At 31.5% G+C, this 16172-nt stretch overlaps 2 protein-coding genes across 7 annotated transcripts; both read left to right on the top strand.

The window, feature by feature from the left end:
* Nucleotides 1-2613: 2613 nt before the first annotated feature.
* Nucleotides 2614-4403, top strand: LOC8288883 (heavy metal-associated isoprenylated plant protein 30). Its single transcript, XM_002518904.4, has 3 exons — nt 2614-2964; nt 3752-3827; nt 3957-4403. Exons 1-3 carry the CDS (start codon nt 2827-2829, stop codon nt 4277-4279), a joined length of 537 nt encoding a protein of 178 aa, XP_002518950.1. The 5' UTR covers nt 2614-2826; the 3' UTR covers nt 4280-4403.
* Nucleotides 4404-4543: 140 nt separating this feature from the next.
* LOC8288882 lies at nt 4544-9107 on the top strand. 6 transcript variants are annotated; one of them, XM_015719008.3, is made up of 4 exons: nt 4544-5649; nt 6614-7144; nt 7238-8121; nt 8551-9107. In XM_015719008.3, exons 1-4 carry the CDS (start codon nt 5463-5465, stop codon nt 8671-8673), a joined length of 1725 nt encoding a protein of 574 aa, XP_015574494.1. In that variant the 5' UTR covers nt 4544-5462; the 3' UTR covers nt 8674-9107. The 6 variants fall into 6 exon arrangements, with proteins under 6 accessions (XP_015574494.1, XP_015574500.1, XP_015574493.1 ...); XM_048374008.1 differs by having other exon boundaries at nt 5520-5649; nt 6595-6803; nt 6893-8121; XM_015719014.3 differs by having other exon boundaries at nt 6920-8121.
* Nucleotides 9108-16172: the final 7065 nt, after the last annotated feature.

The following is a 16172-nucleotide window of genomic DNA, read 5'->3' as shown; positions in this document are numbered from 1 at the left end:
ACTTACTTAGAGAATGACTCTTCTTTATATATATTTCTACAAACCTAGTTCTAGAAGAGGATTAGAGCTCTCTCTTATTTGTTTTCTATATATGTTCACTATTATTTTTTCTATAATTCTTTCATAAATACTTTAGTTTATAAGATTTAATGAGCTTTTCAAGAAGTGGAGAGTGATGACCAATTATCTTCATACTTGAAAAAATTCTAAATCTAGAGGAAGCTTTTACTTTATTATTTTATGTTTTTCTATTTAATACTATGATCATTAGATTAAATATGTTATACTAGTTTTCATAAATATTTAGTTTAACCTTTTTACTTATATATGAATTTTGTTATTTATTTATTTAATGAGTGATTTTTTTACCTCTATATATTTATTAGTTTCAGTTATTATTGTTAGTTAAACATTATTTATGTTGAATGTATTAGAGCGATCTTTTTAATCTATGTTGGTAAAAGAAATTTTAGTTGCATCATTAGCTTGAGTAATTGAAAGAAAAAGCACATTACCATTTCATTTATTAGATATATGATTAAAGTAAAATAAAGAAATTACTAAGTAAATGGCTAGGCTAAATACTGTATTTAGTATATAGTTTTTATACATCACATCATTGCATATTTATTTTATTATTTATTTAATTTATTTAATGAATAATTTTATTATTTTCTATTAATAATTAATCTTTATAATAAGTGACCTAATAATTTCTTGAGAGATCGATCTCGTGTTAAACTTACACTTACTATAGGAACTTGTGAGTACTAACTTAGACACGTTACTAACTATTTGAATAATTTTAATTGACTTATTAATTTCTATAAACTCATGTAAGATTTTGGAAATAAACTAATATGTGAATTCCGTGAAATACTGTTTACGTGTTGAAAGGTAAATTGTAGCAAATGAGCTGAGCTAATTACAATCATGTAGCTTAGAGGTTAGCATTCTTTTTCGGTTAGATATTAAACTGAACTATCTACATTGAATAAACTAACTTATATATAAACTTAAAACTGAATCAAACCAAATAAATTAAGTTATATATAAATTCAAACTAAATTAAACCCAATAAAGAATTATTCTAAAGTAAATCAAATCGAATAAATAAATATTTTATAAAAATAAATTGTATAGAACTAAGCTGTAAATAAGGCCAAACTAAATTAATAAAACTTATTCTAAAAAATTGACATAATGAAATTGTTGTACAAATAACAAAATTTGGGCAGTTGGGTCAATGCAGCTAAACCCATTTTTTTAATCTAAAGATTGCATTGAAGCGAAATAATTAACTTTGCCTACTGAGATCTCATACCTGAGCAGCTCCCATTTTTTATATTTGATAAAGTCCGCTTGAAAGTTCATATCGGTTGAAAGGAATAAAAAGAAAAGAAAAAAATAAAATGATGGAAGAACTTCTGCAGAGGAATGTTAGAGAGGTGCAATGGCATGGAGGCAGAGCAAACACACAGGCTATGTCGTACAGGATTTCATATGTTCGGGTTATGTTGCACACATGCTACTATCGGATTCACATATATAGATACACTCTCTTAAGTTAACAAAGGGAATATTACATCTTCTTGTTGCTGGCATCACATCATTCCTGCACTCCTCAAGAGGATAATTTCGAACAAGAATCTCACCAATTGCCTTTCTTTTTTCTAAAATGAAAAACATTGTGCGAAGTTCGCTGCCTATTAGGAATGCAAGTGGACTAAGTCTGAGAGGTAGAATCTTTTATAATAAACAAATGTATGTTAAGAAATTAAAATGAGAGAGACGAACTTGGGAGGCATATAAGCGTATGTTCTATCACGAATTGTTAGGTAAAGCTAATAATTATACGCTTTAAATACTAATTTTTTACTTTATTTCCGTGTCTTCTGTGGGAATGGCATCAATGCAATATTGACATTAAATATGTCAAGGTGTTATATACTACAATATCTTAAACAGTAATGCTTTCGGTGGACAGACTATGATCAATTGATTAAGTTAATCGACAACTGAGCAAAATGTTTCAATATGAAGCGACTAATTGAAATATACTTTAAGAATTAACTGCTTCTTCATGATGAATATATAATATTGATATATCATCAACTTGCTGTCTAATTTACAGTAAATACATGTTGATACTTTATGCACTTGTCTAAAGGTAGGCGTATTATGTTCACATATAAAAGAGTCCAAAAGATTCTTTTTAGTTTACCATCAAGAACAGCTGGTAAAAAGAAAAAATGGAAAATCTTAAGCAGGTTTCCACCAGCAATAATGAAGTGGGAATATAGCTTTGTAAGGCCTTATGGATAGATGGCGCCTGTTGTTTTAGTAGTGAATTTTTCAAAGATATTGGAAAAAAAAGAAAGAAAGAAAGAAAGAAAGATTTAAAAGAATATATTTTTGTTAACTTTGCATCAAAATCTATCTGTCTTTCCTAATTCCCTTAAGCTAGACTATCTATGGCCACGAGGGAATGATATTCCCCTCTTCCTCGTGGGTGTCAGCAGCCATTTATGCTAGCTTGACCCAAGCATTAATTTTTGAAGGTTTAGATACCATTCCCTTTTTGCCTCCTCTGGATAGAGTTAATTAATTGTTTAGCTAATTGATATATGTAGCGAGTTAATTTAAGCAGAAGAAAACTGTTCATTTGGAGTAGGATTGAGACAACAAATTGGAATATTATTACCAAATGGAATAGAACCTCAGAAGGAAGAGATGCCTGATGCCACCCAAGAATATCTTCTGGGACTGGACTTGGCTTAATTCCTTTTTAACTGCTTTATATATTGAAGGGAACATAAAACTGCCATGGCTACCATCTTACAGAGAGCATTTAAGTCTATCATATCTGCCATTGCTTATTGTTACTTTCACTTTCGGGACGACCACACAGGCATCAGAAATATCAGATACAACATGCCAAGAGGGCGACCACTTTCTTTGCAGGTTTCGCTTTCAACCCTTGTTTTTCTTTTCTTTCTTTCTTTCTTTCCCCCTCTTTTATGCATCTGCTTTTGATTGAGACTTTCACCCTTAAGGTTTTGTTCCAGCTTGCCAAGGGAAAAATAGCAGGGGTTTCCCTTCTTTAAGGAGTTCATGCTCATGCAGACTTTTCTTTGACTTGTAAAATACAGTCAAGAATGGATCAATCTCTCCTCCTTAATCATGTTTGTGTCCCTGGTTGAAGGAACATGCAATAGTTTAATTAGTACATACATATATTTATACTTAGGTTGCGTGGTTTTACACAAAAATAACGATGCAAAGATATGGAAATATAATAATTATTGTTTATTTCTAAAAGTCAATAAATCGGTATTATTAATGAAATCATTAACAAAAAAATCAATCCAATTCAAATTCTTATTAGAGCGAGGTCAGAAAATTTTCAGTTAGTATATATATATATATTTGTTTTTTGTTTTTTGTTTTTTGAATCATGTCTATTGTGTGTATTTTTCTTTAATTCCTGAAAAAGAAACAGAAAAAGATAGGTTTCCTAGCCTTAGTGAAGATAAGGATATCCTGAATCACGAGTTGGATTAATGCAAAGCAACATGTCTTTTGTTAATCCCTTTGGTTTCCCTAGCATAACCGTCTTAACCACATAGGAAAGGCAAAAAGAAGGAACAAAACAAGTGATCCAAGGAATAAACAAAAAGTTAAAATTTGGAAACTTTTCTGAAATCAGAATCTCTCCTGATTAAACCACATACATATGCTGTCTTTACAGACTGTGGAGCTCAAAGTGAGGATGTGTTGCACTGGCTGCGAAAGAGTTGTGAAAAATGCCATTCACAAGCTTAAGGGTACATATATATCTATATCTTGCAAAATATAGTAGTAATACTAATAGCTAGCTCGCTAGTCAGTGATTAAAGAGTGTTTAGCTTATACAGAATAATTGACTAACCTGATTTGATTGAGAATATAAATAGGTGTGGATTCAGTAGAGGTGAACCTAAACATGGAAAAGGTGACGGTGGTGGGGTATGTAGATAGAAATAAGGTGCTGAAGGCAGTAAGGAGAGCTGGAAAGAGGGCAGAGTTCTGGCCGTATCCAGATATACCCTTGTACTTCACATCTGCGAGCAACTATTTCAAAGATACAACAAATGAATTCAAAGAGAGCTACAACTATTACAGGCATGGTTACAATGTTGGAGAAAGGCATGGCAACATCCCTGTCACTCACCGTGGAGACGACAAAGTCAGCAACATGTTCAACGACGACAACGTTAACGCCTGCTGTCTTATGTAGTTAAAATCATACACACATGTTTCTCTTGTAAAATACATGCATATGCTGTGTGCTGATCAGTTTGTGTAGCCATTTTCATATGTTCAAATTAACTAATGAACTAGTGTCGAGGGGTTGTTTTATACATATAAATTTATAATTCCTGATGCATAACTTGAAATGTATTTCATAGAGGATACCAAGAAATATATCTTCTGATGAATACAGTTGATAATTAGCAACTGAGATTATGATATACAAATATATAATCCAAGGAATGGCTTATTAATAACGTTGATAATTAATTAATGATGAAGAATAAGCACTGTGGGATCAATGACTAATGTGTATGTGAATGGAAGCACAGAGCTTTGCGCATAAGATATATTAACGTTCTTTTATTTTTCCATTTGGATATTTTCTTTCGGAGACAGGTTTCCTTCGCTTGGAAGGTTAAGCATATGCGTGTAGTGTTAGACGACAAGGACACGGGAAAGTCAGTGGTGGGGTTGGCTTTTTCTTTTGGAAATATGGTTCTACGCGTTTGTAAATAATATTCACTTTTTCTTTTAATATAAATAAATAATCACTTGTTTTTCAGTCTGTTTTACATTCCTTTGACCCTATCCTATTTCTCAGTTATTCCAAATTCTTTTTTTTTTAGTTCTTGTTTTTTGTGATTTAATTTTAATGTGAAAATACTGCTAACTGAAATTACAATAATTTATGAGTTGTTCAATTCAGATGCAGTTCGAATCAATTAATTAACATAATTTATGAGTTGTTAAAGGCTTCAAATTTAAGATTTTGTGAAACTATGAAAAATTTAAATAAAAGGAAATTCAGTGCAGAATCTTGAAACGAGTATCAATGCAAAATAGTAGTAAAAGATAACGACGCAATGCATTAGTTTGGAGGAGAAAACATAAGAGTACATTAAAAAATATAAATAAAAAGCCACAAATTTAGAAACAGAGAGTGGACGGTACTGGTTCCCCCTCTCTCAGAAGTTAAGAGAGAAGAAGAAAGGAAACCCACTGACACTTTCCAATGAGTAAAAAAATATCAGTAGTTTCGTCTTGTTGCTTTGTAAATAACATGTGACTTCTTCGTTGAATTTTCCTTCCCTTCTCTTTTGGGTTGGATTGAAGTTAGAAATCCTGTTTCCTCTTTGATCATCTCATAGTGTTCCTCAAAATTAAAGATGAGCTGTAGCGACCCTATCAACCGAGGTTCTTCGTCTCGTTTGTCACCGTATGCTCGGCCTTTTACTGTTAACCAATCTTCAATCTCTAATCATCCTCAATACCCACCACCGAGGATTGATGATCATCGCTGCGAGGACAAAGATAGTGCCTTCTTTATCCCTTATCGTTTCTCTTCCACACAAGGTATCTCTCGTGGCTCATGTTTTTTTCAATTCTTCTTTCTGTTTATTTTGTATATTGCGAATTTGGGAAATGTCAAAATGGGTTCCTTTCTAATGCCGCAAATCGCTTGATATCAGCTTTACTCTTTCGTTTGTCTGATTCTCATTGCATTGGGTAGACTGGTAGGCAAAGCATGATAAGTTGTCTTACTTCATTACCTAAAATTTGTTGCTTCTCTTGCTTGCCCTACTATTTTGTTTTTTTTAGAATTCGCTGAGCCCCAACCCAAGCAAACACAATCCCTTTCTCATAAGTTCTAAATTTGTATTCAAAGAAATATCATATGGTTTGTCCACCCTACAGGGTTTACTACCAAACCTTGAAAGATTAACCCTCCTCGAAACTATTTAGGCATTGAGTTCATACTTATTCTTCGCTCTGGATGCCTTAAATATACTTGTTTTATGTACATTCCTAACATCTAAAACATATGGCTTAAAAACTGAGGGAAGAATAATAAATCGAAAAATCTTTCTATCCAAATGACAAGAAACACGAGAGTTGCCTTAAGTTAGTCTTCGTCCAATTCTTGCATAAGGTTGCCAATCTAATAGTATGAACGGGGTTAACTGTTCATACATATATGGTTCATAAGGCTTTAATATTAAGGAGAGCATTGGCTGACATTTAGCAAGATAAATGTGTCCTGTGTAGCAGTTAATTATTAGCACCACATGCAATGAAGCAAAAATGATTCTTATTTTTTAATCAAAAGGATGGGTTATCGCTTTTAGTATGTTTATGCTCCCTTGTCACATGATGTTTCCATGTTAATTTGTTAAGGTAACAGGAAGAAGAGGCAATATAGAGTATGGAGAAACATGTATTATTGAATTTTAGCTACTGCATCCCAGAAGGAATAGAAATAAAAATTATTGCTGTTGGGAGAGCTAAGTTATTTTTTAGTTCTCATACTTCTTTGTAGGAAAGCTTCCTGCTGAAGGATTGAAGCCATGTGTTCTAAGATCTGGTAGTTTGTATGAAAATTTCATTGGCACCTCAGGTATAGACAGTGAAAATAGTTCAAAAACTACCAACCAGATTGAGTGGTGTGTCCCTTTCCCAGACACATCAGAACTGTGTTCCACCTCAATACATGGAGATACTCAGAGTGGGTTAGCATACCAAATCACTTGCAGCTCTAGTGATTCAAACATCAGTTTTTATGATAGATACTTTTCACAACCACTTGATTCTCATGCAGCAACACTGAAACTTTCCTGTGTATCAGAACATTCTTCTCCAGTTCAAGTCTCTGGACCATCAGGCACCGGTGCAGGTTATTTACCTCTTAATCTTCTTTTGCATCACAGTATGCAATCTGATGGGTATGGTGCATTCAGCAATACTAGTTGTAATCCAGTCATAATAGAAGATCGCTGTACCCTGTTGAATACCACTAATAAGGACACCTTGCGTGAAATCCTGTTAGAGAAAAGCCAGGATGCGGAGAATGGTAAATCTAAAACTAACGAGGTCATTGATTCCTTAACCATGCCACAGGTCCCATATTCTAGTGTTCCTCATGAGTTGACTGTAAAACTGCAAGGTGCTGAAGAAGGGAATTCAGATTTGGATTCACCTTGCTGGAAAGGAACCCTGGCTGCTAATCAGTCAATACTTGAAGACTCTGGACCTGTGAACGGACAACAACTCAGGAGTGGACAAGAAGAACTAAATAGTTTAAGTCTTCTTGCATCCGAGCTGTTTGCTAGCAGTGATAAACAAAATTGTTACCGTGTAAATGAATGTGATGAGGACAGTTCCTCATTTTTCCATAAGACTGCATCTTCAGCAGTTCCTTTGCAGCCTGTGGAACAGAGATCAGCCAATTCTGTTACAACAGGATCAGCTTTTTCAGAATTGACTAATGTTATTTGGTCTTGTTGCACTAATGATGTCTGTCTTCCAGATAAGGAAGATGCCATACTCAAGAACTCAAATAATAGCTCTATGCTCAAATCTTGCATCCTTGAACCTTCATCTGTGGAAGATCACTGCTATTCAAATAGCCAGCTTGTGACTGGGCCAAATATTGCAGGCACTTTGAGAGGGATCAGAGAATCTGTACAGCATGGTTCAAGTCGAATTTCATTTGAAAACAAAAATGTTATTAGTTCCTCTTCCTGTAGAATCCATATTCCTTCTGATTTTACTGAAACATGTCAGGGTGCAAGTAGATCTTTTTCTTGCCCTCCGAGATTACATATTCAAAAAGTGGTTAATACAATGAATGAACTGTCAGAATTACTTCTGCACAACTGTTCAAATGATTTAGATTCTTTGAATGAGCATGAACATGATATAATTGAGCATATTATCAATAATCTTACTGCTTGTATCAGAAATAGGAATGGGAGAAGAACTCTGATGCCTGAAGCAACTCATCCATGCACTTCATACTGTCATAGGAAGTCAGCTGATATCCTCAAGGTATGTTATTTTTGGTAATGATCTGCAAGTAGTGGGTCTGATTTGAAGAGATGAAAGTAATTGACTTTCTGTTGCATGACGTTTCTTAACTTTATATTTGCATTCTCCTGTATGCTAGTGGTTTTAAAACTTCAAGAGTATGAATGGAAGGTTGCGGTTGTCCTATCTAACCATGAATTTTTTTTTTAATAAATTCTTTTTTATGTTTGCGCATGGTTTGTCTTATTACTTATACTTTATAAGCTTATTGTTTCACACTTCCAATTTATTTAAAGCCTCCATTTGTCATCCCTGGTATGATTGTTATCCAAATTTTGGCTGATTAGATCAGTTGATTTTTTTCCTCCAACAAAAGACTGATTTATTGACTTACAGCTTAAAAATATATGCGTCCGCATATTCTTAAAACATTTATATTCTCTATGCTAGACACAGATCATTGAGAAGGATATGGCAAAAGATCATGAAATCAAAGATGTGAACCCTCGAGTTATGTTGTACAAGAATCTATTACTGGAGACTCGAGCAGCACGGCGTTTCATTGAAGCCTAAAGAATATGTTGAGTTTGAAAGCCATAGTTGATAGATGCCAACGACTAATCATAGGCTAATTATTTGAGGTCCCCTGAAAGTTGTCCATTTATATGTTAATGTTTATATTTTGTTGTCTGCTGTCAGGGAGGCCACTTTATTTAGAGCTGTTTTTTTGTCTGCATTGGAGTACAAAATGATAATGCACCAAAATGGAACTTGCATAGTAACGCTTTGGGGATGCATAGCAGATGCTGTCTCTCAGGTGCATGCTGTATCCAGTGAAAGTTTCAAAGTTCATCCTTGCAGTAGTGCTGTAGCTTTTTAGTTTCTTCTGCCTATAGACTGGAGGGTTATCAATGAGATTGTGGGGCTTTTTGTGTCTGTGTCCTCTTGTAAGAAATGACATGGCATTTTGGACTTGTGGGTTTTAATCTAAATTTTTTTTTGTCAAATGCTATTATTATCCTATGAAGTTTAGTGCTAATTTATCACAGCTTTTCGATGAATGGGTTTAGATTTTTTTCTTTTAATCTTTTTATAAACCGTAGTTTGAGAGGTTACATTTTGTAGCTTTATCAATCTGGTATTCGCAAAGCTAACTTCTGAAATAATATAATAAAATAAAAGAAATCGAAACAATTGATTTCGAAAAACTGGTTTAATATCAGTCCTTGAAGTCCTTAAATCTTCACTTTCTGAATCAATCAATTTATTTTGTTACTTTCTTTTTTAGGGTCCTTTTGTTTTGTTTGATGAAATCGAATGATAGGAAATTTTCTTCAATATTGTTTTTACGTTGGATTGGTTTTGGAAATAGAGAGAGGCAACCGAATATCTGAAATGTGATCATACAATTGTCAACTTGTATTCAATCAGGTAAAAAAGACAATTTTGATTGTAATGAGTGGAAGCCCATGGGCCTGTAGGACACCTAATCTAGTTTTTGTTTCATGGGCTTTGCATTCTTCATTCTTGCCCAACCCTTCAAAGAAACATCCAACAGGCAAAAAAATCTAAAGTCTAAAATCTTGTAAAACCCTAAATGGCAAATTGGCAATGGCAACATTGAACAACATACAAGTAGAAAAAGAAAAGCTGAATTGGTAATTGCTGATTACAAGTCAGTATTTGGCATCTACTTTATGAAAGATAAAAGAAGGGTTGAAATAGTATGGGCAGCAAAAAAGGCCATTTATCCCACATTTACTGAGTGGTACCACATGGAAACATTTCAGGCTGATGTTTTAAATGCCCAGTTGGAAGTACAGAGACAAGCCATGAAGCTACTCACCCACAAGGACAAAATGTGACTACTCATCTAGTGGGGACCTCTAATACCATTTACTCCCTACTATTTGCAACTTCATCTACTACTAATTTGTTCTTATTAGATACAAATGCATATAGAAAGAGAAGCTTTGACAACCACAAAATATTTTTATAAATTACCCACTCACATATGGTCCATATGATTCACATGGTCCAAGTTATTTAATCAATTATCAAAACAATCCAAAAATGCTAATGGTTGCATTATAAGATGAGTAGACTAGTACAACTTAGAAAAGAAAAGACAAAAGTTTGGGCGAAAGAAGAAAAGGAAATGATGGAGGGGAATGGGGATGAAATGAGGTGTGGGAAGTGGAAACTCATAAATTGGAATAGAACCTTTAGAGCAATAATCTGGATTATCCTGCATTGAATGAGAGAGAGCAAACCCTAACCCTATCCCAGTATTATCCCAGGTGAGTCAGAGATTTCTCTGAGGAAATATTTTGCCAGTCAGCCCCACATCCAATCCCATCCCCACTCTCTCACTCCCTTTCTTCCTTTTCTTCTATTTCTAATTTATATATAACATACATAAATACATAAGGATTAGACAATTTACCGTAAACTTCTTATCAATCAATTTGGTTATTGAATTAAACAATATTAATTAATATCTTGGATATTTTAAGGAGTTTTAGAAACAATTATAGTACCTAAATTTTACAAATTCGTGTGTTGTGTTATTTTATTTTAATTGGACTATAGACCAAAAAGATAGAAATTTATAAATATCCAACAAAGTTAAAAAAAAAATAAGTTACATAGTGTTTGGTCGAAATCTATAAAATTTATGAAATTTATTTATAAATCTAAAATTTATATACTTTAAATATAGTAAAAATTAATTTAGTATTCTATATAATCAAATTTGTGTAGAATTGATTATAGCTAAATTAAATTCTAATAAAATAAAATAAAATTTTTAAATAAATTTTATATGAGAAAAGTTAAGATATTTCATAACACTAAAATATCTCTTTTAACTTTATTATTTTTATTTTATTTTATATTTCATTTAAAGAAATAAAATGAATTCCTTTATGAATTTCCAAAACATAACATTAATATTTATTATCAAACTAAATTTGAAAGGGAAAAAAGGTTCTCTAAATTCGTATGCCTATTCGATTACATGGTTCTATATTTTTATTCAGCTATATTTTTTCTATTAAGATTAGATTAACTTGGTCTTTACAAGCATAAATAGGTATCATATTTATTAGTTAAATTGTATTTAAAGATGTAGGGTTTTTTTTCATAAATGCCACACACATAAAATAATTATAAAAATATCTGAAAAGTTATTGACAAAAAATATATTTTAAAATAAAATTTTATTAATAAAAATACCTTCAAGCAGAGTTTTATTTACAGAAATATCCGATTTGGTTTTTTCAGATAAAAATATATATGCTGGATATATTTTGAAAAAAATATATTTATTCAGTATATTTTTTATAATAAATCTAAAATACATCAATTTTTATAAGATATTGTTGTATTTTGTTTAATTTTGTAATATTAATGATGAATAAATAAATAAATCTAAAAGATATTTTTTTAATTTAAAGATTTTGAGATGTGTTGAGAATATCATATTTGAAAAATTAGATAAAATGCTATAAGATAAAAAAAAGAAGATATATGTTTAATATATATTAAAAAAGGAAATATATTGCCTGATATATTTTTTACGTAAATAACAGTAAAATATATATATTAAATATACGTTAGATATACCAATATTTTTCAAATAAAATAAAATAGACTCAAAAAAAATTGAACGATAAAATGAGGGGAGTAAAGTACTTCCTTAAATAAAAGGGGCCAAACTAGAAAATAACTAAAACATTCCGGATGTCAAGTAAGGATGCGTTCATTTGAGACTTGGGAAAGCCATGGCCTACACGTCACAAAGTAGTCGGATTTGGTTTAATTTTCTCTAAAATGTCCGTTGAATTCAGGAACTTAATTACACGAATTTTAAATTCACGAATGGACAAGTCAATAAATTTAAAATTTTTACTGTTTGAATGAATATAAAATCTATAAAAAATAATTGAAATATCCATCTTTTTATCAAATTTATAATTTTTTATTTTTACTATATTAAAATATTAAAAATATAATTTTTTAATTTTTTTAGATTATAATTTTGATTTTTTTTTAGTTGTTTTTAAGTAAAACAACCAAAAAATGACAGGAAAATAACTAAAAAATAAATATATAATAAATTTGAGAAATTTTTTTAAAAATCAGTAGTTTATAAAAAAATTACACAATAAAAATAATATTTTTCACTGATTTTAGGTTATTTTTGAAAAAAATTTAAAAATTATAAATTGATATAGATAATTTGAATAAGACAATATTATAATAAATTTAGTTAAAATTCCTTAATTTAAGCGGTGCCTAAAGGTATAATCTTCATCAATTGAATTTGAAATCACTATTTGTTCAATAGAAATCTGTTATGTCATGGTTGTTTAGAATGAAGCATAATTTGTTATACAAAAAGTTCCAAAGCAATTCGTTCAAAAAACATATGGTTATATTGTATAAACAGCATGTTCCTTCTTCTTTTTCTTTTCCTTTTAATACCATTACAACATAGAGATAAATTTGTTAAGGATATTGGTAGATTTTACATTGTTAAGAATATCATACGATATGATTTTCATCTGTGTTGCCATATTGCAGAAATTATAGTATGATTTGGTTGTCATGTCAATTTAGGATGGGAATTAGAATGGTAGCTTCATAATATAAATTTTCCATCATGCGACCCACTTTAATATAATTCTATTGTCTATATTGCTGATGCTGATCAACTAGGCAGCTCTTTTTTGTTTTCATTCTTTGATTTATTATGGTTATATAAGTATAGAAGTGAGCAACTATGGAGAATAATGATATACTAGGCAGCCTATTTTAGCTTTATTTTTAATTATTTTTATATGTGATGTTTATAAAACATGTTTTTGCATTATAATTAATATAAAAATTATAAATATGTATTAGGGTATTTACACTTTAATATTAGATGATTGACACATACAATATCATTTAAAAGTAAAAAACATATAATTTTTACACTTAAACTCGATATACACATTACAGCTAATAAAAATATAAAATATGTATATAAATATTTTCCATTTTGAGTTAGATTATTGATACATATTTCATTATTTAAAATTATTATATATTTATCAATTATCTATCTATTTAAATATAAATAAAAATTTATAATAAATCGAAATAATTTTTTTAAAATATATATCAAATTTAATATATTGTAAGGAAGGATTTGGTGGTGCTGTCGATTGATATGGTATACACACACATGGAGACGCACAAAGGCATGGCCTCTTTACGGCTGATGTGAAGGGAAGGGAGGGTTTTCAGCTTCTGTGATGAGATGTTATGTTACTATCAGCCCCTTCTATTTCTCTTTAATTTGCATTGCAGTTGGTTTTTTCGGATCGGCTGCCTGCCACTCTTTTGCGCTGTCATTGTTTAATGCTGTGTCTTAATTATATGAAAGCCGTATATATATATAGCTGTGATGCTGATTACTGAATTCTCTCTACCAGCTTTTTCTTTCTTTCTTCTTTTTGTAGTACTGCTACTGCTAGCTGAATGCTTTCTTTCTTCTTCTTCTTCGTCTTTTTCTTTTCCTTTTTCCAATTGTTTCTGCATGGATATATTATACATACAGTAAAAGCTTACTATATATATATATATATATATATATTATTTCATGACCCTTCTTTCTTTGATGGGTTTTAATGGAAAAACCACCCCACATCATGTAGTGGAGCATCGAGAGATTAATAAAAAGAAAAATTATAAAATCAAATTCAGTTAGAAACTAACTATATTCGGATTATATTACGTTGTATAAAAATCATTCTAAGAAAGAAATTAAAAACATGTATGTATATATTCAACAGTATCCTAAATAATGTCAATTCAAAATAATTAAGTAAACAAAAAAGAGGGAATTGCTAATGTGAGATATTGGTAAGAAAAAACAAAAGAGAGAAAGGAAAGAAGAAAACAGGGGACGTGGTCCATGCAATTCTGGGGAGTGGGAGTAGACTGCACGCTTCCTCTCAGCTGGTGCAAAAGTATTAAGACGACAAATATGATCATATATATCAGAAAACTACTTTTCTCAATTTCTCTCCTTCTTTTATTGTCCTCATTCATTACGCCTATTAGCCCTAACCTACATAGCAATAGCATCCCTCTCTCTCTCTCTAGAGTAGGGACCTCTCTCTCTCTTGAATTCAGGTTTTTAATTTATATGCTTGGAATCTCTTATCATCCTCTGGTTTGGTTCATTTCTTTATTGTCCTCTCCTCTATTGGTGGGCTGGCACTTTATTAGTCGGTCTTTCTTTAATTCCTTTGCTCTGTGAATCGTCTGTACTATATATGCTTACATACTGATATATAATAATGCTGAATTTGGTTTACAGTGCTGAAGTGAGTTGTGATTTTTGCTGTTCCATTTTGAAACAAGCCAAACTTACTTCTGCTTCCACTTCCCCACCTATACATATTAAACAAACCAAGTATAGACTTAGCTCAGCTAGTCTTAGCAAGAAGCCACAGTGATGGTATTCTGATTATAGTAAATATTGGTAAGGATATAAATGGGTAATGGGTAATTCTTTTCTAGGATCTGTACATATCATTGCCAATATTAACCATCACATCACCATCACTTGGCTTTAAAGTAAAGTTACGTCATCTGTTCAAATCCATATCATACCATGTGACTGTAAAACGTAAAAAGGGGCTGAGAAAATGCAGTTAGGTATCAGAGTGCAGTTTCTAATTTCATCAACTATCCCATTACATATCGTTAGGGTTGATGTACCCACCAAAACAAAAAAATAAATAAATAAATAAAAAAGAAAGAGATATCGTTAGGGTTGTCTCTTGTTCATCTGCTGCCCTCAGTCCATTAGCCAGCCCTAGCACACTATATTCTAAGCATTATCCATTGATGGGTCATTTTCTTTCTGAATGGATTGCCACTACCATTTACATATGTTTATATTAATATATATAAAAATTCATCAGCTGGCTGGATACTATAAATATATGATCATCATTCACCAGGGACGGCGCCCTATCTTTTGTACATGAGGCCACATCTTGTATACTTATATGCAGTGTTTTGTCTCTGTAAAGGATGACAATCTAACAACAACACTAGTGTATGATAGTGAAAAAAGGACACAGTCCCAACTCCATTACTGACACATTCCAATTAGGTTCTGATTCTTTTTCTAGTTTCTACTAGCTAGCTGTTCATAGTCTACAGATCAAACTGCACTACTTCTTCTCTGTCCACTTCAATTTAATTACTTCCCAACCTCTATACCTTTTATAATAATGTCTAACTTTTTCCTTCAAATTTTATCCTCGTTTTCTTTGAAGTTAAGCAAAAAAGTTTACTGTTTCCAATTAATTTGGACATGTGATGTATATTTATCCCTACTTTAGATGTTTTCCTTAGATTACTGCTAATATATATTTTGCTGGCCAACTCCTTGTCTACCTCTTGCTCATGTTGAAATACCATTTGCTACAGACTAAGCTTATCCCTCTAAAACTTTTGCCAAAAAGTAATATACATGTGCTCCTGCTAAATTACAAACATGCATTGCACTTGCTTAATTGGCTTTGGATCTGAAGGACACATTATTACACGTCTTCAGTTTCAACCAAAACATTATTGCTTACTTGAAGAAATCCATCTTAACACATGCCAACAATAAACACTACTTTTCTTTTTCTCCTTTTTTTTGTAGGTTAGCATGAAAATGCAGAAACATCTGATTATTCCTGATACTTAGATCCTGAGTTCAATAAGCAAATCATTTCCCTATTGGCTTCGATGGATACCAAGAGCTTTATTGAATATTATATTAAGTCTCTTCTTCAATATTTGTTGGAATACAACAATTTCATATTAGCTTTTTAGTTAATTGACTTTGAAAATAACCACATTCCATGATTAATTGGTCCTTCACTACCAGTCAATCTATGACCTGGTACAAAATCATCGATATGCTACTGTGCCTTAATGATCCATAAATTTGTCATTCCATGAGTAAACTAATTTTGCAATTACTAGAAAAACGCACATATTTCTGAATGAATTTA

This window comes from Ricinus communis, chromosome 5, assembly GCF_019578655.1.
Source record: "Ricinus communis isolate WT05 ecotype wild-type chromosome 5, ASM1957865v1, whole genome shotgun sequence".
Taxonomy (NCBI): Eukaryota; Viridiplantae; Streptophyta; class Magnoliopsida; order Malpighiales; family Euphorbiaceae; genus Ricinus; species Ricinus communis.
Note: the sequence above shows the minus strand (reverse complement) of the source record. Positions and strands in the feature narration are given on the sequence as shown.